At 53.2% G+C, this 20,111-nt stretch overlaps 7 protein-coding genes across 7 annotated transcripts; 5 read left to right on the top strand and 2 right to left on the bottom strand.

Annotated features, from left to right (window-relative positions):
* Nucleotides 1-550: 550 nt before the first annotated feature.
* Nucleotides 551-1,074, top strand: HMPREF1120_07253 (30S ribosomal protein S19; the record flags this gene model as incomplete). The annotated part of the gene is made up of 3 exons (XM_009161473.1): nt 551-674; nt 740-938; nt 1,032-1,074. The coding sequence occupies 3 exons, from the start codon at nt 551-553 to the stop codon at nt 1,072-1,074; spliced, it is 366 nt and encodes a 121-aa protein (XP_009159721.1).
* Nucleotides 1,075-1,583: 509 nt separating this feature from the next.
* Nucleotides 1,584-2,491, bottom strand: HMPREF1120_07252 (transcription initiation factor TFIID subunit D8; the record flags this gene model as incomplete). The annotated part of the gene is made up of 2 exons (XM_009161472.1): nt 1,584-2,030; nt 2,120-2,491. 2 exons carry the CDS (start codon nt 2,489-2,491, stop codon nt 1,584-1,586), a joined length of 819 nt encoding a protein of 272 aa, XP_009159720.1.
* Nucleotides 2,492-3,065: 574 nt separating this feature from the next.
* On the bottom strand, nt 3,066-5,218 carry HMPREF1120_07251 (uncharacterized protein; the record flags this gene model as incomplete). The annotated part of the gene is made up of 2 exons (XM_009161471.1): nt 3,066-5,101; nt 5,152-5,218. The coding sequence occupies 2 exons, from the start codon at nt 5,216-5,218 to the stop codon at nt 3,066-3,068; spliced, it is 2,103 nt and encodes a 700-aa protein (XP_009159719.1).
* An 879-nt stretch (nt 5,219-6,097) lies between these two features.
* Nucleotides 6,098-7,831, top strand: HMPREF1120_07250 (acid phosphatase; the record flags this gene model as incomplete). The annotated part of the gene is made up of 1 exon (XM_009161470.1): nt 6,098-7,831. The coding sequence occupies one exon, from the start codon at nt 6,098-6,100 to the stop codon at nt 7,829-7,831; it is 1,734 nt and encodes a 577-aa protein (XP_009159718.1).
* Nucleotides 7,832-8,697: 866 nt separating this feature from the next.
* On the top strand, nt 8,698-11,207 carry HMPREF1120_07249 (uncharacterized protein; the record flags this gene model as incomplete). The annotated part of the gene is made up of 3 exons (XM_009161469.1): nt 8,698-10,511; nt 10,580-10,696; nt 10,760-11,207. 3 exons carry the CDS (start codon nt 8,698-8,700, stop codon nt 11,205-11,207), a joined length of 2,379 nt encoding a protein of 792 aa, XP_009159717.1.
* A 1,021-nt stretch (nt 11,208-12,228) lies between these two features.
* HMPREF1120_07248 (serine/threonine-protein kinase nrc-2) lies at nt 12,229-15,234 on the top strand. The gene is made up of 4 exons (XM_009161468.1): nt 12,229-13,622; nt 13,671-13,970; nt 14,019-14,403; nt 14,459-15,234. The coding sequence occupies exons 1-4, from the start codon at nt 12,788-12,790 to the stop codon at nt 14,838-14,840; spliced, it is 1,902 nt and encodes a 633-aa protein (XP_009159716.1). The 5' UTR covers nt 12,229-12,787; the 3' UTR covers nt 14,841-15,234.
* Nucleotides 15,235-15,396: 162 nt separating this feature from the next.
* On the top strand, nt 15,397-19,982 carry HMPREF1120_07247 (uncharacterized protein). The gene is made up of 2 exons (XM_009161467.1): nt 15,397-15,956; nt 16,019-19,982. Exons 1-2 carry the CDS (start codon nt 15,821-15,823, stop codon nt 19,636-19,638), a joined length of 3,756 nt encoding a protein of 1,251 aa, XP_009159715.1. The 5' UTR covers nt 15,397-15,820; the 3' UTR covers nt 19,639-19,982.
* Nucleotides 19,983-20,111: the final 129 nt, after the last annotated feature.

The following is a 20,111-nucleotide window of genomic DNA, read 5'->3' as shown; positions in this document are numbered from 1 at the left end:
GCGGAGATTATGGGTGCTGTAAGTTTGCTATCCGTACGGTCATGACAATAATGTTGGCGGCACTGCAATAAAGCCCAAGCCTGGTGCACAAAGGTGGTGTATGAAAGAAACTTGAACCAAACACCGTTTTCGAAGAATGAACACACAATGTATAATTCAATTCCCCTTTGGCGGCCGGTTCTTCAGGGACAGGGACAGGCGCAGACACGAAATTACCATAAACGCAGAGGAGGCGGCGCTGTATGCACGAGTGTGGAGTTTCAGTTGCAATTGTGGCTTTCTGGCTTCTTTTATGGAGGATAAAATCATAATAATGAGCGCATCGAGCCGAACCAACCTCGAAGTGGCAGTGCCTGCAGTGTGCAATGAGTGCTAAAGCAGCCACATAAAACTCCCGCGCCTGTTTGCCGCAGCCTCGCCTGGCATCGTGATTGGCCCAGGGTAGCACACTGCAATTGCCCTGCGGACCTTGAACTGGCACCGACTTCATATACCAGAAATTCGACGGTTTGGCCGAATACAAACCTCGGGCGATGACCAATCAGTAACCATGCGCCCATCACTATCGCTCTTGAAGCGATCGGTTTGGAAAGGTCCGTTAGAAAAATCCTGCAGTGCTTTTCTAGGCCCGCCGCGCGAACTCGAACACAATATTTCCTCGGCGGCCGCGGGATGTAAAATGCCATTGTCCATTGGCATACGGTACGCAGTCACTCACTGACACGCACTCATCTTTTAGGGCCAAACATTGTCCCATTTCCTCAGCTGCGGCCTGCGGGATCAGGAAAGGCACCTCCGGTCATCAAAACCCAAGCGCGAGCCGCTTCGATTCTGCCCAGCTTTGTCGGACTCCGCTTCGCCGTACACAATGGCAAGATATACCAAGAAATATACATTACGGAGGAGATGGTAGGCCGGAAATTGGGCGAGTTTGTTGCGTGAGTACTATTCTGTACCTTCATCATCCCGAGAGACTCAATGGAAAGAAAGTGATGGCTAACAATATGCGCCATTTGCGTGCTGTGCTCTAGAACGAGAAAGCGGTTCTCGTACAAGCAAACCAAGAACAAATAGAGGAGGGAACACGACGCAAAAAAGACGCACCCATGTACAATACCTTATGCCACTGTATTGCATTGCTGCGGGAGGGAAGAGCCAAATCTGCTCATGCTCGATCATGTCTTTTGCTACTACAGTACCATCCACGGAGTATCCCTATGGCAACAAGGAACGGAAGCTGATCTCGGAAAACGCCGTCTGAGTTCCCTATCACCAAAGCTAGGATATCCAAGACGCGACGTCTGCTCGCTCATCTACGGTACCTAGTCATGTTGCAATTTCTACATTGTCAGTACCCTAGGGAATGATATAATGCCACCCTGATGACGACGCCTTTCCTCGATGCGTACAAGTTGAAATAATTCATTCCATCTGCAGTGGCCCTGATGGATCGTAACCCTCCCCTCCACCCATGGAACTCCCATTCCTATTCCCATTCTTATTGCGGGACCGGAACCTGAACCATTAATCACAGAAACTCGCCAGACGCCCAGATAGATGCATAATCGATGGGGACTTTTCCGTCATCTGTAGAACTCACTCCTCTTAACATTAACACCATACTCCTGCACCGCCATTCCGAGATCCTCCATGGTCAAAACCGTTTTTCCCTGACTACTCCCGCCCTGACCACCACCACCATACCCGCTCCTCTGGACTCCCAATTGCGTCGCTTGCTGGCCCTTACCCAACGCGCCCACACCACCTGCGCCCGGGGCAGCAGGACCGCCGCCGACTCCCAACCCAGCATTTCCCAGTGGATTATTAGCCGCTGCCGAATTCGACGACCGGATCCTGCTGTACTGATACGCATCGGCGGCGATGTCGGCAATGAACTTTTGCGTGGCCAGGGCCAAAAGACGAGCGAGCGGAAGAGGCGTCGTGTTGGTGCTTGCGCCTGTGGGATCGGATTGCGATGGCGGTGGTAGACCCGAGAGAGTGAGATAATGCGCCGTGACTGCGTCTGGGATCTAAAATAAAACATTAGTCCGTCAGTTTGGTTCAAGGAAGAAGAAAGTGCCTTCTGGCCTGCAGTGGGTCGCTGTGTCCTAGTACGTACAATCGGAGCATAGTCGTCCATCTTGCTTAAAAACTCGCGCAGCGTCACATCCTTGCGATTTTGTTGTTGCTGGAGTAAACCCGGAGCTGACGTCGACGTTGCGGGCTGTTGCTGCGCGTTATCGGACTGGGTAGTAGTAGTTGATTGAGTAGTATGATCTATCGTCCCGGCCTCGTTCTGAGCGGCGTTGGTTGTCGTCGACTGTACACCTGTCGTAGCTGTGGCTGTATCGGCTGCGCCAGCGCTGTCCTGGGGTCCTGTACCGGTCATTTCGGCGTCGACGTCGGCATCGATCTGATCTTTCTGGTTCAAATTGGGATCGGCTGCGGCTTGACCGTCTGCGGGAGGCATTGAGGAAGGCGGCGACGACATTGTGACATTCAGTAGAGAAACAGAGGCAGGTCACGGTGTGACGTTGAACGTGGTATAGCGCCGCCTGCGTGTAACAGAATACAAGGCTGGAAGCGAGAAGGGGTTGCCCCTCCAAGGGCGTACGGTGTATTTGGTTGATTCGTAGGTCCCAGGGGTGAAAGCTGACTTCAAGGCGCCTTTATTTCAGGTTCTTCTGCATCGCCTCGTGCCAGTGCGAGTGAGTCTGCACTTTGCAAATTGAGTGTTGGTAGTATGTAGTTGTAGTAGGCACACGCTTCGACGATCCAGACTAACGACGGCTGCACTTTGGGGTGTGGAGAAGGAAATCTTGACTTTACAACCTTATTTTTTCGTATGCACCGAGTCCTACAGTACAGTATCGATCAGTACTAGTACTGCCAGAGGTGAAGAGGACCATTAGTACCTACTGTTGTATGCTACCCGGGAAATAGAACAATTGATCATGATATTCGCTATTTGATCCAATCATTAGATTCTCTATATTACAATGCTCCAATGCTACAATGCTACCGACAACCGTACCAGGTCCACTAGATATCTAGGTAGTCCTGGGTCACGGCCAGTCTGGACCTAGAGACTGTGAGGCTTGCGCCGCTGCTCTCGCGATCATCGCTTCAACATCATCCATGCTCGGGTTGAAGGAGCCTTCCTCGACCTGAGGGCTGGCTTCACCAGACTCAGCATCGCCATCTGAGCCTAGATTTGAGTGAGAAGCGCTTGACCCAGCTACTCCTGAGACCTGCTGGTCAGCATGTCCCAAGCCCATCACATCTTGTGACCCGTCGAGAGCTGCTGCATCTCCTTCTGACAGTAGTCTGTCCCGCTCTCTGGCCTCTTGTTTCGACGCTTGACCCGGAGCCCGAGTCTTCAAGTCGCCCGTCACATATTTGAGGTAGTAAGGCACTTCGATGCCACTTTTCAAAAAGAATAATTTCAAATTGCGCGCTTTATCCTTCAGCTGCACCTGGTTGCGGTCTTTTAGAGCCTCGCTGACAGTGCCGCCCGGCCCATACATGGCAAGAATTTGACTCCAATGTGGACCTTTCACTCGATCGAGTCCCGTCATGAGAGCGTTCTCTTCCTCTGTGGTCCAAGGACGCCGCTGACTGGGTGTTACGCCTTTGCGAGGTACAAGCGAGGCCTTTGTTGTGGCCGCTAGTTTTGCGCGTTCGTACAACACCGACGTTGGTGCTGTTTGGGATGCGTGTGGAATCTCTCCAAGTGGACCGGACAAGCCTGCTGTAGATTCTGACCTCGGGACGACATTCTCGATTATCGGCTCGAAAGGCTGATAACTGTCGGCGGGGGCTGCTGGCTGAGGAGTTGGCGTGTCTGGTTGGACAGCAGAGTTACTTGGAGAGGAGATGTTGGGGAAAGATTCCGAGAACCCAAAGCCACCAGCGTCTTGCATTGCAATCTCCGCCGCTCTTGCCGCTTGAGCAACAAAATCGTCGAGGGAGAGCTGGTCTGTTGTCGATTTAGGGGGGTTTGTAGGGGGAAGTATCGTCTCATTCGATGAGACAGGCAACGGTGGTGCATGGATCGAAAATTGTCCTTCCATTTGACCCCGTTGGAATGCTCGCGTGGGATCCGTCCTCTGGGCCTCCGACACAGCGCTACTGCTGGAGGCCGCACTTTCGATGTTCTTGGATAGATACGAAGAGACTTCTCGACTGAAATCCTCCCACCTGTATTTGAAGGGCAGCTGATCGAGCGTGTTGTTCTTGACGTGATTCAGCAGGATCTCGCGGCGCGACGAAAGTCTGTTGAGAAAGTCCTGCTCAGTTGGAGCCAGGGCGGTTGTCCCAGGTCTCCGTGCAAGGATAGCCTTGTCTAGGTCTGGCCCAAAGAGATCGGCCATCACAACTGCAGGCGGAGCAGCGCCTGTTCGCCAGGCAGTGATGAAACCTTGGGTCTTCAGTTCCAGATAGATGGAAGCCTGCGCTTTCAACAGCTTGCCGTTGTCAGGCACAAAGACCGAAAGAAACATCCTGTCCATATCCCGCAACCCGATCTCTCCGGTGAACACACTTGACATGAAGATGGCTTGGTTGGCCTTCCGAATTGTCTCAATCTGACTTGCTTCTCGTAGCCCCAGGTCCCTTGAGGATAGAAATGGCGTGCCAGTGTTGAATAGCCTTCTGATCGGGTCAAACACAGCTCGCATGGCCACATATTCTCGTGTACTCGGCGAGTTGGGAGTATTGGACAATCCCAAGGCTTCGGTGGGTGTCAATCGTGCAAGAAATGTTAGGATTCGGGATGCGTAGTTGTCCAACGTAGCCAGGCTCTCCAACCGGGATTTCTCAATCGAGAGCTGCGGTCGGGGAGGGATTGTTGGAACATGGTCTCTCTGGTTTCCACCGTTCGGTGGAAGCACTGAGGCCGGTCCGGGTGGCCCCCGTTTTTCGTCCCCTTCTCTTTGCGACTCTACCAGACCCTGCGAAAGACTCTGCGCGAGCACATTCCTGACTGCTTCTTCCTCGGCATTTGATGGCGATAAGCGCCGTCGTTTGGGACTCCGCGGATTGTCCTCGAACTCGGCATTGGATATTGAAGTGGAGGAAGCTGCTGGTTGGGGCTGAGAGACTGTAAGGAGTGAGTACAGTACATACGATGCCTGGAGAAAGCGTGCTGACCTTGTACTTTCACAGGTAGGGCCCCTTCTGCTCCTACCGTCTGCTCTTCTGGCCCATTCAGCGACATTTGGCTATTTCAGCATCGTTGCGACTGGACGTTGTTTGTCGACTGAGATACAAGTCACGTGGAAGAGATTGAAGAAGCCGCAGTTGAGAAAAGATTTATAGGACTGGTCTGACGCCGCATATTGTGGGGTAAGTGTCCGGCATCCGGGGTAATATTTGTCGTGTCAGACAGTCATATTCACTGATCGCGCAAACCAGCCTCCAACCTCCAGGCCAAATCTTCAAACTTGTACTGTACCACAACTGCTAGCACCACTGCAACAACCCTGGGCACCCCAGTCACCCAGCCACCAGCATTCTCCAGGCAGCATCAAGCCATCAGCTAATATCAGTTCATCCAAGTTTCCAGGTCCAAGGGCAGAGATGTCTCAGCCAGGCATTCTTCGGCCCGACTGTTCGATATCACGGTCGCGGGGATCGACATGGCTTCAGCTCTACTAGACTGAACCTTTCTGCAGCATATTGACTAGGCCGGATTTCGACGGATACGGGACGCTTGTTGAAGCTCAGAATGCCCCGCTCCATGACCGCCTTATCGTCGATGTACTCCTGCTAGGACCATCCTGGTCCTCGCCCGCAGGTACCAGTCCAGATGTTGCTTTGGTCATGGGACACCGCTCTCCATTCAGTAAGCTGCTTCTTCTAGCTAGATTCCAAGCCTGCCCAGGTAAGGTACCTTAGGTATGTGGTCACGAAGGCTTCTGCGAGCGCTTGCGAGCTTGTCCCTGCAGCCTCATGGCCAGTTTGATGGAATTCATAATGCTAGACAGTCCCCGCTACCTCGTCGTTGCTCTGTCCTTCCCCGGCCATTTTCAGGGTCGACACGCAGTTCAGGGCAATGATATCTGCTATTAGAATCATGGAATGCTCACTGAGTACGATGGCCCACCTCCCTACCTCGATTGTGTTTCTCTTTGCTCTGTTCGTCGTTGCCGGAGCCCAAACAGCTATCCAACAACAGCTTCTAAGTACATTTATCTACACTCTCCATGGTGACCGAACGCCTCTCGTCCTGCCCACCTCGCCGAGTCTGACGCCGCTCGGTGCTGAACAGCTATTCGCAGCTGGTGACAGTTTTCGTGAAAGATATGTTGCACCCAGTGAGAGCAACAGCTTCACAATCCGTGGCATTTCCGCCTATCAGCTGGAGGACGATCAATTGACGGTGCTGTCGACCACTGATCAATTCGTAGCAGCGTCGGCGCAGGCTTTTTTACAGGGCTTATACCCTCCTTTGCAAACGGATTCGAACTCTGCTAACACCGCTCAAAATGACACCACCATGGTTGCTCCACTGCGTGGCTACCAATATGCCGATATCATGACAGTATCCAGTAATGATTTCAATTCAATATGGCTCCGTGGTTCAAAAAGCTGCCCTGCGTACTTGGCTTCCTCCAGCGACTACTATGAGACGGAAGCCTTCGAGACTCTTCAGAACAGCACGGAAGACTTCTATAGAAGCATCCAGCCCGATTTTCTTGATGGAATCCTGTCAGATGCTTCAGTCGGCTATTTCAATGCGTATCAGATTTACGACTATCTGAATTACGTCTCCATCCATAACACCTCTGCATCAGGGCTGTTAGCTCCTGAAGTACTGGCAAAAGCAAAGATCCTTGCCGACGACCTGGTCTTCGCATTGAATACAGACATATCGCCCTCGGGTTCTTCCTTCGACGACTATATTCGAACAATAGCAGGCAGGACGTTGGCCGCTCGCATCACACAGGCGTTCTCTGCCACCATTAACACTCAGGGCGCCTCGGACAAAATGACACTGGTCTTCGGCAGTTACGAACCCGTGGTGGCATTGGCGGCTCTAGCCGGCCTTGTTGTCCCCCAGCATTCGGCCTTCTACAATGTCCCTGCTCCAGGCGCAAGTTATGTTTTTGAGCTGATCTCCATGCAAGGCAACGATACTGATGCGTATCCCGAAGTATCAGACCTGTTTGTCAGGTTTCTCTACAAAAATGGGACCGGCTCTGATTCGTCTCTGGTCCCGTATCCTCTATTTGGCCTCAGTCCAAGTCAAACCCTGATATCGTTTGCGGATTTCGTTGCTGGTCTGGACCGCTTCTCCGTATCCAACGTTCAGGACTGGTGCACGGCATGTAATAGCTTCAGTGTATTTTGTCCAGCATTTGCTACAACGAACGGCAGCTTGGACTATACGGGATCTGGTTCTCCTTACGGGAAAAGACTGTCGCCCGTCATTGGGGGTGTGATTGGAGCGGTTGTGACACTCGCGGCGACTGCTTTAATATATGGTGCTGCAATGCTCTTCGGTGGTGTAAGGATGCACCGGGTTCGCGACAAGCGCAGGTCCGCTCTGGGAGGTTTCAAGGGGGCCGAGAAGCTTGCCAGTGACCCGGACCTCTCCGTGGCCAAAGGTAGTGCCGGCGCAGTGGTCATCGCCAGCCAAGGCCCTGCTGGTACGGGTGGCCATGAACGAACTGGAAGCTGGGAAATGAAGGACCAAGGCAAAGCAGTAGAAGCGCAACGTCAAGCGCTCGGGGCCGGCGCTCCTTCACCTCGATCTCCAAGCTATGAAGACGACGATATGCCAATCGAACCCCACGCCTTTCCAGTACAGCCACGGAGCCATGTATGAGATTATGAGATTATGAGATCGGCGAGCCCGTCCTGCTCAGGGTACGACACGATGAGTTATGGCAGATGAAGTATTGGGCCTACCACCTTGCGACACCTGAAGCGACATAGGAGAGTCATTCACTTGATTCTGAACACAAGGCACGACACAACAAACCTTATTTGCTTCCATCGCAGCAGCACGAGATTTCGCGCCTTATTGCTCCCTTACTCCTATTTCCTTATTTCTCTTTCTTATGTCGTTCTGACGCCTCTTCTCCTTGCACGTCGGTTTACGCATCCGATCGTGCAGCCAAGATCCGCCTTTGACAGCCCTTGTCCTTGTTCCCTTGACCAGCGCGACCGGAGGTCACCTCCATTGCTCCTGCATTTAGAGCTAGTACTGTTGTTCAAGTTGGTAAGTCATGCGCCGTTCCTTCCAAGTCGCAGGTAGAGGGCGCCTTTCATTTGGGAGGGAGCAAGACCTCATCCTGCGCTCACCGCCCACCACCAACTTGGGTCGCACCCATAACCTTTGTCCATCTCTCACCACGGCTTTGGCAAAGACCTTGCTGGCGTGTCCCTCTCTTCTGGAGACTTCTTTTTGGCTCCCTCCCTTGGTTACTGCATCACTTGCCTACCGGCGCTCACTATACGGCATACAGCCAATATGACTAACCAAAGCACGGATAGCTCGATCGGTAGGCGTCGCAGATATACTGTGTCTCGTCTCCTCGAACTCGCTCCTCACACCAGAGGCATCCAATTCGACCTTTCCAAGTTCACCTACGACGCAGCTCGAGGTAAGTCGTCGCCTCGCCCGAGCCAGGGACACCAACAAGCTGACTGAAACCAGCTGGGGTGGTGCCTCCATTAGGCGCTTGCGTCATGTCCACTCGACGGACTTTGAGCGATCAGCCTCGCAATTGGTCGCAGGACTCGAGCAGTTCAGCAGATGATGTGCCTGTGCCTCGACCCAACCGCATAGTCAAAGAAGGAGTACCTGAGAGACAACCCAAGGGTCCACCTTCCGAACACCGACTCGAGCAAGATAAGGGCTTCGCTCGCTTCCTCAAAAAGCACTCTTCGCCAACCCACCAGCGAGTCACGGCTGGGGGACGTATTGTGCCAATGGAACAGCGACCCCGTCCTCCTGTATATCAGCTGGGTGATGGAAAACAAAGTCCAGAGCCAGAACGCAAGAGCACCAGACGTGAGGGAGTGGCAATGAAAATGCAGGGCCTGAGATTGGATACTGGAGTTCAGGTCAAGCCAAAGGCGGATCCTGATGATCTCCTTCAGCCCCAGCCTCAGGCCCAGCTTCAGCTGCCTGTCAAGACTGCACCCATGGACCACAATGCCCTTACTGCCGGATACAACGTGAACATTGTGCCCAACAATGATACCTTGGCTGTTGACACCACCAGTGCGCAGTCCCACTGGCTAGCACCGATGCTGCCCGCGTCCGTCGGGCCAAGCGTGTTCCCTGATCCATACTATTTGCATAGTCCTCAGCTGTTCCCTGGCTATGCATTGCCCTTGTCTCCACCCCCATCTGGGTTCAACGGTGGTTTTGATGGACAGTTCGCCATGCCTCCGGTCCACTTCCCAGACGTGATGGGACTTCCTGCCTTGGGCGAGACCGCGGCGATGGTCGGCGAGCCATCTCCTACCGGATCAAGCTATTTCGATCAAATGGTTGCCGCTGCCACTCTGCGCTTCCAAGAACTGGATCGTCAACTGAAGACGCTCGATCGCCACCGTGCCATGTCTTCGCGCGACCCCTATCTTGTCGAGCATCGGATGGCAGTCGTGGAGATGCGAGCCAACGCAAAGGCAGATATCTCATATTGGACCAATCTTGCTGCCGGAAATAGGGCTACTTCCGACTTTTCTGTGGGCGCTCCCTCAAGCACCCTCAATGTGGAAGCAGCTAGCTATGTTCCTCTCAAGCCCAATCCGCTCGACACCACATCGATCAGCAACTCCAGCAATCTGTTGAAGGGGAGTGACAGCACGGTACAAACCACCAGGCCCAAAGGCTCGCCCAAGGCAGGACGGCGTCGAATCCCGATTGTGCCGCCTCCAGAGGCTTCAGCTTCGCCTATGAAGAAGGTCGGAGAGGATGCTCCCAGCCAAGCCACTTTTGCGGCTGTTGATGAATGGGGTGTGCGTGTCGGCAATGCACCGCCAGAGTTGCGTCGTCACCAGGAGGAGATGGCTAAGGCACTCATGCGTGCAGCGAGCAAGTCGTCACATAAATCGACCACCGAAGGGTCCACGAGTAGTCCTGCAGTCAGCCACGATACATCCCCGTTGCACGATCAATCAGTCCCCCTCGTGGGCGGCGACGAAGCAGAGAACAAGCGAGAGGGCGATGAATGGCTGCCTGCAAAGACCGGACGTGCGCCTCCAAATATCGAAGCATCCTATGAATTGCAACTGAATGCGCTGCGGCTTCCCAAGGGGATCATTAGCAAGGTCAGACTGCCTGATGGCACTGTCACCGAAGTCCGAGGTCAAGGCTTGCAGCGCCCGCCATCTTTGGGCATGGACGACTTTGAGAGACGATACTGGAAGTCCAAGCCTGTCCTGACCAAGGAAATGACAGCTGGTTTCATCGAGATGCGACCCTCCGGCGAGGCACCTCTTACAGACACTGCCGTTGAATACCTCGACTTTAATTCCCCCAATCGGGAAAGGTAGGTCCTCCCCTGCTGTTGCAATCCACCGTCGATTTGATGCTAACCACTGTATCTCTGACAAACAGACGCGCTACACCATTGAAGGAAAAGGAAAATGCGATCACGGTCTTGCCCAGTAGCAGCTCTGGGTCTTCAGGTGGATATGCGGGCAATTTCAAAGACGTGGGAAAGGCACATATGGGGTGAGTTTGCCACAAAATAGAGCATTGTTGTACGTGTCGCGAGGGGTGACTAACCAGACGCAGCCCGCCAGGTCATGCTCGGGAGCTCAACAAGAAGGAACACCATTCAGCGCCGTTCGGGTCGAATGGCTCTGATCCAAGCATGTCGACTTTCAAACAGTCTTCTGCATCTTCCACACCTCTTTGGCTTCGAGGAGACGACAGGGCCGCGTGGTTTGCAGGCGAACATTCACAAGAAGCAGCTGTCAACAAAGGGTTCTCTTCTGTGTCTGTGCAAAATGTGCATGCCATAGGTCGGCTCCCACACATGTTGGATGGCACCACTGACAGTCAACGTCGGTCAGCCATGTGGATGCTCTCAGCAGCTGGCAAAGGACGAAGCCCACAGCGAGGACATAGCGCAACCAGTGCCTCAGAGGCCTTTGGACCCACCCGTCGCGCAGGTCGAGGCCTGGGGGTCGAGAGTGAGGATGGAGTCCCACGTCATTTCCTCAAAGAGGAGGAGAAATGAGTCGCTGGAGATGTCTCAAGATCGCCGTCTTGAGGAGTGTATGGATAACTCCTTCAAGACACGACTTGAAGGATCCAGTTGGGCGAAATTGAAACAGGGCTTTGGTAGTCATTGACTGCATGTCGTCTCAAGTATTGCCAGGCCAGGTTGTCCATGGGACACCCGAGAGACTATGTTATTGGGGTCAGGAGACCGCCATCTGACTGACCGCACAGGACCTCACAAAGGAGAGCGGACTGTGAAGAGCAATTCCACATGTATCCAGTTTGGTGATATGGAAGCTGAAGAATCAGAATCACTCGGCATTACAATGAGAGGTAGCGTCAGTAGAATAGCAGCATATGAGAACAGGCAATACAGATAGCTGAGAGAACAAGTCAGATGAATTGCTATGCTGTAGACACTCCGAAGGACGAAAAGACAAGAGACTGTAGAGAAAAGGGTAGGTAAAAGGGACGATATGCTCGGTACACACGAGATGGTGACAGGAGGTGATGATACAACCGTGAGTAAGCGAATATCTGAATTGGCGGAATCGTTCGGTCCTCCCTCCATTTCCCCCGCTGAACCGACAGGATATTGCAAGTTCGCCGGGCGACAAATTCCGCCGTCATGGCCGTGGAATATCATCTCATTATTGTGTGACGAGAACGTCTCAGATGTTGTGTATATGTTCATTGACGCAAAAAGAACAACTTGACCGTGGCTGTTAGGTATGTAGGATTGTGTCAGCCAAGATGGTAGACGGTGTTAGGCGGCGTTAGGTGCGACTAGGCCTGGATAATCACCTTGAGCCGGGTCAATTGTAGGTAAGCAACGCCTAAAATACCCCAACAGGTGCCCCCTAGCGGTGCCTCCGGGTCCAGACTCTAGGTGCTAGATCTCTCCACTACGGCCAGTGTGCCGTCTAACATTGTCACCACTGCGGCTAATCCCCACCAAATCCTACACGCGGCCAACCGCCGTCGCCATTGAGCTGATCGACTGCTTACTACCGTGCTAGTGATACTGTAGTAGTATTGTTCGATTGTACCGCAGTAACATTCCCCTTCTCGCCATCCTCCCACTTCCTCCTCCACCGGCTGATATCACTCGCACGCAGTTCACCACTCGCTAATCACTAGTATCCTTTTTGTGTCCTTCCCTCCTCTCAGTTAACTGTCAGGATACCGGAACTTGAACTCGTATACAACTGCCAGCGCATTCCGGCAACTTGAACTCGTATACAACTGCCAGCGCATTCCGGCAACTTGAACTCAAGCCTGCTCTCTCCTTATCCATCTTTCCAGGCAAGCATCACTGCCGACGCCTCATCTCATCAGGAGCGACAGACACACGGACATGGCCTTCCACCGGTAGCCCCCCATCGAGCCAGCACCCTCGTCCGCATTCCGGAACCCCCATTTTCATCCAGTCCAGATCTTTCCTCTCCTGACAACCCCCGAGCCATCTCAGGCTCGCCTTCCTCACTGCCCGCCGCGCCTCACGACCGACTCGGACCTCTTCCTACGAATTGCTGAACCGCAGCGACTACCAGCCCCCGATTCTGTGGATCCATTGATTTGGCACCCTGCGGCATCATGGCGACGGAAAAGCGCAACTTTTCGTCTTTGTCCTTTTCTTCCAAGAAACATCTCAATGGCGAGTCGAGTTCGGGAACGCATACGCCTACAGCTACCAAGCTCAAGAACTTCTTCCGCATAACCAGCAGTGGCAGTCAGACATCGATAAGCCCGGACGGGCTGCCCACCCCCAAGACTGAAGTCAAACACGTCAAGCAATCGCGGTTTCTCCCCGGTCTGGGTAGAAACCGGTCTACTACCATCGCTAGTGAAGGTCATCCGCTTGACGATGCCATCGTCTCGCCCACCGCCCAAGCCAACCCTTACTTTGTCCATCAAGGCCCTCCAGCTCTCCGACACCGCAATGAAGGCAGTGTGCCCCCCTCACCGCCCGATACCCCTAAAGTCCAAGTCAATGGTACATCGCCCGAGGAAAAGGCCGTTGCAGCGGGCAAGGAGGAACTGGCGCGGAAACTCAGAAGAGTAGCATCTGCCCCGAACGCCCAAGGTCTGTTCAGTGGAGCCAAGGGTGGCAGTGAGAGACCTCAAACCGCTGAGCTCGGCAAAGAGCCGCTCACTGTCCTTTCCGGCTCCTCGCCCAAGTTGGGCATGACGCCGCCTGAGGATGCTGAGGCCGAAAGTCTGCCTGCAGCCGGAGCCAAAATCCCCTTGCCAGGCCAGATTCGCCAATCTGTCGCTTTTAGAAGAACGTACAGCTCGAATTCAATCAAGGTGCGCAATGTCGAAGTGGGTCCTGGCAGTTTCGACAAGATCAAGTTGATCGGCAAGGGAGACGTGGGCAAGGTGTACTTGGTTCGCGAGAAAAAGTCGAATCGGCTATATGCCATGAAAGGTTTGTTGGTGCTAAGATGTTTGTGTGAGCCCTGCTAATTCAAGGTAGTGCTCAGTAAGAAGGAGATGATCAAGCGTAACAAGATCAAGCGCGCGTTGGCCGAGCAGGAAATCCTGGCTACCAGCAATCACCCTTTCATCGTCACCCTCTACCATTCGTTCCAGTCGGAAGAGCATCTGTATCTATGCATGGAATATTGCAGTGGCGGAGAATTCTTCAGGGCATTGCAAACTCGACCCAACAAGTGTATTGGAGAGGAAGATGCCCGATTCTATGCGGCCGAGGTCACGGCTGCCTTGGAATATCTGCACCTGATGGGGTTTATTTATCGAGACCTCAAGCCCGAGAGTACGATACCAGACGACCGTTATTTTGCTCCTCGCTAATGTCTACTAGATATCCTTCTTCACCAATCCGGCCATATCATGCTGTCCGATTTCGATTTGTCCAAGCAGTCAGACTCGGGCGGGGCACCCACCATGATCTTGGGCACGCGCAACGCATCCAACCCGACTGGCTATCCGCTGGTAGACACGAAATCGTGCATTGCCGATTTTCGAACCAATTCATTTGTCGGCACGGAAGAGTACATTGCGCCCGAAGTCATCAAGGGCAATGGACATACAAGCGCGGTTGATTGGTGGACCCTGGGCATTTTGATCTACGAAATGTTGTTCGGAACCACCCCATTCAAGGGCAAGAACCGCAATGCGACATTTGCCAATATCCTCCGAGACGACGTGCCGTTTCCGGACCATTCACACGTCACGCAAGTGAGCAAGTAAGTGGAAGTTCTGACCGAAAGAGGCAGACGCGACAGGGCTGACAAACCATAGTTTATGCAAGTCGTTGATTCGCAAGCTTTTGATCAAGGATGAGGCCAAACGATTGGGCTCCCGCGCGGGTGCGTCCGATGTAAAAAACCATCCTTTTTTCCGTCCCATCACCTGGGCTCTCCTCCGCCATATGAAACCCCCGATGATTCCTCATCAGGGCCGGGCAATCGACACGTTGAACTTCCGGACGGTCAAGGACAGTGCTAGTGTCGATATTGGTGGAACAGCCAGCCGGCTGAAAGGAGTTCCTTTGGATTCTGGTATGGCGACTCCTGGTGGCGAGATTGCGGATCCTTTCTTGGAGTTCAACAGCGTCACGCTGCACCACGATGATGAAGACACGATTTTGATGGACAGCGGACAAGCACCAAGCGGACGATGATGGAGGAAGTCATGCGTGGGTTCATGATACAATTTCCAAAAGGACCGGACGGTTGAATTCTGCAATGGCGTTGTTGGCGTTAGTAAGAAAATAAATGCACTATGTGGGTGCAAGTGGCGGCCTCGTTGATGAGGCTGGAGGCATATTCTGGCGTTACGACGGCGGACAATGCGCATGTACAGATATACAGCAGAGCAAAGCGGTGTTTATATGGCCATTCATTCAGATTGTGGTGCCAGAGCAGACTGTTGACTGTGACTTCCTTGGAACGTGACGGTGTAACGTATTGTACATGCCTTCTCGTCTGGTACTGCATGATAGGCCGGCATGTTTCCCGTCCCATCTGCCACGCAACTCGTGTTACACATAATGGAATAAATCGCCGAGTCTTCGCCTTCAGGTTGTACAACTACTGTTTCGTATGGTTATACAGTGTACAGCCTTGACTCTGACTCGGGAGGGCGGTCAGGCACGAGCCAATCGGAAGAGTCGTACAGCGGCGATGATATCAAAGGGACCCAATCGCGGCGGGTTCCTGCTCCACGCTCGTCGATTCCTCGTCTTTGTTCACACTTTTCAAGTTCTCGTCTGATTGATTGATTGACTGACTGACTGAGATTGCTGTCTCTTTCTCATCCCTTGCCAGTTGCCGTGCTGTGGTCACTCACCCTCGGCACCTTCACTTTCATTGTTCGACAAGCGAGCGGGTGACTGCGCCTGGTCCTCCCTCCCTTCACTCGACCACCACCACCACCAACCGCCTCGCACGTGCAACACCTGGTGTGAGCATGGCCATATTATTCTTCCGTTTCCATCCCTTTGTTCCTGTGCTCCGCGTTCGAATCAGAGCGGCCTGTCCTCATTGATCGATTCCGAGTTGACCTAGCGGCCTTTTCTTCCTACGAAATAGACCTCTTTCTGCCGGCCACCGGCAGCTGAGCTGTCCTGTCCCTTACCTCGGCGACCACTGCACACACACCATGAAGTTTGGTCGCAATCTCCCTCGAAACCAAGTCCCTGAATGGGCATCTGCGTACATCAACTACAAGGCTTTAAAGAAGCTCATTCGGGCGGCCGCCGAAGGCGCCAAGCAGGATGGAGGTCTCGATCTTGCTGGTAGGAATGGGTTGACATGTGACACGAGGGGACCGGGCAGTGTGGCTCATATTATTGTTTAGGATTCTTCTACACCTTGGACCGCAACCTCGAAGACGTGGATCACTTCTATAACAAGAAATTCCAGGATTTCTCCCGCCGTCTGAAACTCCTCGAAGACCGATATGGCACAACCCCCCAGGCTGCGGCCCACCTCGACCCCGACGAGCGCGAAGATTTGTTGGCCGCCTTGCTGGAGTTACGAGGCCAGCTCCGGAATCTACAATGGTACGGTGAGGTGAACCGAAGAGGCTTCATCAAAATCACCAAAAAGCTGGACAAGAGAATCCCTGTTGCCCATGCTCAGAAAAGATACCTTGAGCTGAAAGTCGATCCCGCGGCTTTTGCCACGAACGCCCAGCTCTTTGCTTCCCTGAACAAGGTCAATGACTGGATTTCGGTGCTGGGCGAGTCGGCAGCATCTACAAATAATGACGATGTGGCTTCCATCTCCTCAACTTCCTTAAAGCGGACGACGTCGCGGCCGTCGCTGAACATCTCCCCTGAGCAGCTCGCCAAACTAGAATCGGCCATTCGGCAGGATGACGCAGATGGATTGGACGAACTGGTGCAACTCTTCACCAAGTCGACATCCGACGCGTCGGAACCTGCCATCCAACAGTTCTTGAAGACCCTCCTGCAGAGAGCAATCTCGAACCGGAGCAGGGCGTGTACGGCACGTCTACTGCGAGATATCGTTTTCCTGGACGACCCCGACGACATCAACCGAAGGAATTGTATTCATCGACTCATTGTCTCCATTGGCCGAAAACAATCCAACCCTGACCCTGAACCACCCGCCGCCGAACCATACCCTCTTCTCTTGTCTGAGCATCACAATTTCATCACTCCGGCCGCACCGCCTTCTGTCCCATTCAAGCGGTCGGTCGTGCAGGAAGACCAACGAACTCGCACTCTCACGAGAGATGACGATTCGATTGCTTTCTTCCAATTCCTTCTGGACAACTTGCAGCCCGTGCAACGGTCGGCACTGCTGGCTCGTGACAGCGCTGGCCGGACCCCGTTGCATTTCGCGGCCGAATATGGCATCCGAGTCGTGTGTGAGATCATCATCGAACATCTCCAGGCGTGGAAGCTGTTTGATGTCTCCGAGGGCATCGATGGCCCGCAATGGCAAGACAACGAGGGCTGGGCTCCGTTGCATCTTAGTGTCATCGGCGGTCACCCGTTGACAACAGAGGCGTTGTTGAAGGCTGAACACAATGCCGCCGTTCATCCTTCCGAGTCGACCATTCGAAGATCGTCGTCCAAATCGTCGGCGGTCCTTGCTTTGGCGACCAAGGCCAATTTCGTTGAGATTGTACGTTTGCTAGTCAAGGCAAATGTCGACATCAACTACCAGGACGAACAAGGCGATACGGCGCTTCATGTGGCTGCTAGGTTCGGCCATGTGGAATGCGCAAGGATATTGCTTGAAGGCTCGGACTTTCAAAAGGCCAACACGGAGCTCTGTGAAAAGACATATGGATGGACGCCGTTATTCATCGCTTCGGTCGACGGACATCTCCCCATTGTGGAGCTGTTGATCGAACATGGCGCTGACCTTGAACGCGTCGACACTTCTGGGTGGAATGCCAAAGAACACGCTGCCTTGAGAGGTCATATTGCCATTGCCCAGAATCTGGCCAGTTATATGCCTGAACCGGAAGGTGAAGGGGGCGATTCTTCGTCCTCGACGTCGACATCTCCTCCTGACTCGTCGTCTCTCGCAGAACGGACTTCGAAAGTCCAGACCACCACCGCAATCAGGATCAGTGAGCCTGTCAAGGAGTTTGGCCATCGGTACCTGACGGACAAAAGTATGATTCTGGTTAGTCTGGGTTCCATGGATACCCGTAAATCAGTTCGGGCCGTCAACCTCGACCGCATTCCCTTGTCAAGCGCTCACTCGACTCAACTGGATACTGCCTTGTCGATTGTGGTCTCGGCCAAGAGCGCGGAAGGCGATGCCGAAGTGATCGATTTGCCGGTCCAAGACAACATATCGACCGAACCGATTGTGTTCCATGCCGCGGATCCATCCAAGGTCAAGTTGCTCTTTGACCTAATCCCGACGTATGCCGGGTCCAAGGAGCGCATCGTGGGTCGAGCAGTGGCATTGTTGTCAAGCATCAAGTCCAGCCTTGGCACGAAGCGAATGCCTCTACAGGGGGATGTGACGGTGCCTATTGTTGCGGCCAATGATCTTGAGGTTATTGGGACGGTGACGTTCAATTTCCTGGTCATTACGCCTTTCAAACACCCCAACATGTCGGTGACGGAGAATCAAACATACTGGAAGAGCATGGCGTCAACCATGGTAATTGGCCATCGGGGACTAGGGAAGAATCTCGCAGCTGGACGACGGTCACTGCAACTGGGCGAAAACACGATTCAGTCATTTATTGCCGCGGCCAATTTGGGCGCATCCTATGTCGAGTTTGACGTGCAATTGACCAAGGACCACGTGCCAGTCATCTATCATGATTTTCTGGTCAGCGAGACGGGCATCGATGCACCGGTGCACACATTGACTCTAGAACAATTCTTGCATGTCAACGACATGCGCACGCCTCGACAGTCCCGACCGGCATCACCGGTGCCGTTTGAAAGTCCCAAGATTGCCAGCCTCAAGAACGGCGAGGGAAGGGCATCACGCCTACGGTCCATGTCGGTTGGAGGAGGCGACGCGGCAGAGACGATCGACATGGTGGAAGAACGGATGAAACATACGCGGGATTTCAAGAAAAAGGGGTTCAAGGGCAACACGCGGGGCAACCACATCCAAGCGCCGTTTGCGACACTCGAAGAAATGTTCCACAAATTGCCGCCCAACGTCGGGTTCAACATTGAAATGAAGTACCCGATGCTGTCGGAGAGCGAGGACGAAGAAATGGACACGTACGCGGTGGAACTGAATTCGTTTGTCGATACCGTCCTGACCAAAGTGTATGACTTGGGCAAAGGGAGAAATATTATTTTCTCGTCCTTCAACCCGGACATTTGTCTCTTGTTGTCGTTCAAGCAGCCTAGCATTCCGGTTTTGTTTCTGACGGATTCCGGGACCGCGCCTGTGGGAGATATCCGCGCCACCAGTCTCCAGGAGGCGATTCGGTTTGCGTCTCGGTGGAATTTGCTCGGGGTTGTGAGTGCCGCGGAACCGTTTGTCGCTGCGCCGAGATTGGTCAGGGTCGTGAAGGAAAGTGGGTTGGTCTGTGTCTCTTATGGTTCGCTCAACAATGATCCGGAGAACGTCAAGTTGCAGGTGAGGCAGGGTATCGATGCCGTCATTGTCGATAATGTCTTGGCCATTCGGCGCGGGTTGACCGGTGGAGATTCGAAGAAGAAGGATGGAGTGGGCAGTGGGAATGACAGAAACGGAAGTAGGAATGGAAATGAGGGTGGAAGTGGAGAAGATTTGGCACGTGAGCATCAGGAGAAGAAGCTGAACGGGAATGGTCAAGCCACCAGTGACAACGGTGTTGGTGCCCAAGAGTCCAAAGAGGGTTCCACAGAGGGCGGTGCCGGTCAAGTAAATGGCGTCTTGACTGATGAGCCTGACGAGTTGAAGTTGGAGCAGGAGTTGCCCGCGATCAAGGTCGTCAATGGCGAAACTGAATCGGCGGTCGTTGACGATCATTGATGAGGAGGCAGATGCAGATGCAGTTGCAGATGCAGTTTCTTCGTCAGCCCGGTGAAGGTGAGAACCACACGGGACCTTCAAGTGGTGATTGATTACTACCTAGGTAGATATTTATTTGTCGTACTAGTAACCTGATCAAGTGAACAGTGCCAACGAAGGTGGTGGTTGGTATTTTTATTCCTATAGGTTGTGTTGTACCTAGTAAGTGTCTACCTACTCTATCTAGGGAAAGAATGGAGTGATAAGCACAGTTTGAACTCGGGCTTGGGATGAAGCAATATTACTATAGAGATCAGATCCAGGCTCAGGTTGAGCATTAATCAATTTTCTTTTTTTTCATCCTATTCGGAACTTGAGCTTCCAACTTGAACCGGGCATGTTGTACTGACAGTGTCTAGGTCTCGTTGTCACAACATAGTGTAGGTATAGTAGCAAACCGCCAGTTGCGCGTCCACTATAACCTACAGTATAGT

The sequence above is a fragment of the Exophiala dermatitidis genome, assembly GCF_000230625.1.
Source record: "Exophiala dermatitidis NIH/UT8656 unplaced genomic scaffold supercont1.6, whole genome shotgun sequence".
NCBI lineage: Eukaryota > Fungi > Ascomycota > Eurotiomycetes > Chaetothyriales > Herpotrichiellaceae > Exophiala > Exophiala dermatitidis.
The sequence above is the reverse complement of the archived record's forward strand: the minus strand, read 5'-3'. Positions and strand labels throughout refer to the sequence as shown.

What these genes read in the sequence shown, in the direction of transcription:
- HMPREF1120_07247 (XM_009161467.1), top strand. Translation starts at nt 15,821, where the DNA reads ATGAAGTTTGGTCGCAATCTCCCTCGAAACCAAGTCCCTGAATGGGCA. An exon ending in TGGAGGTCTCGATCTTGCTG is followed by an intron (nt 15,957 to 16,018) that starts GTAGGAATGGGT and finishes ATTATTGTTTAG; the next exon opens with GATTCTTCTACACCTTGGAC.
- HMPREF1120_07248 (XM_009161468.1), top strand. Translation starts at nt 12,788, where the DNA reads ATGGCGACGGAAAAGCGCAACTTTTCGTCTTTGTCCTTTTCTTCCAAG. An exon ending in TCGGCTATATGCCATGAAAG is followed by an intron (nt 13,623 to 13,670) that starts GTTTGTTGGTGC and finishes AATTCAAGGTAG; the next exon opens with TGCTCAGTAAGAAGGAGATG. An exon ending in TCGAGACCTCAAGCCCGAGA is followed by an intron (nt 13,971 to 14,018) that starts GTACGATACCAG and finishes AATGTCTACTAG; the next exon opens with ATATCCTTCTTCACCAATCC.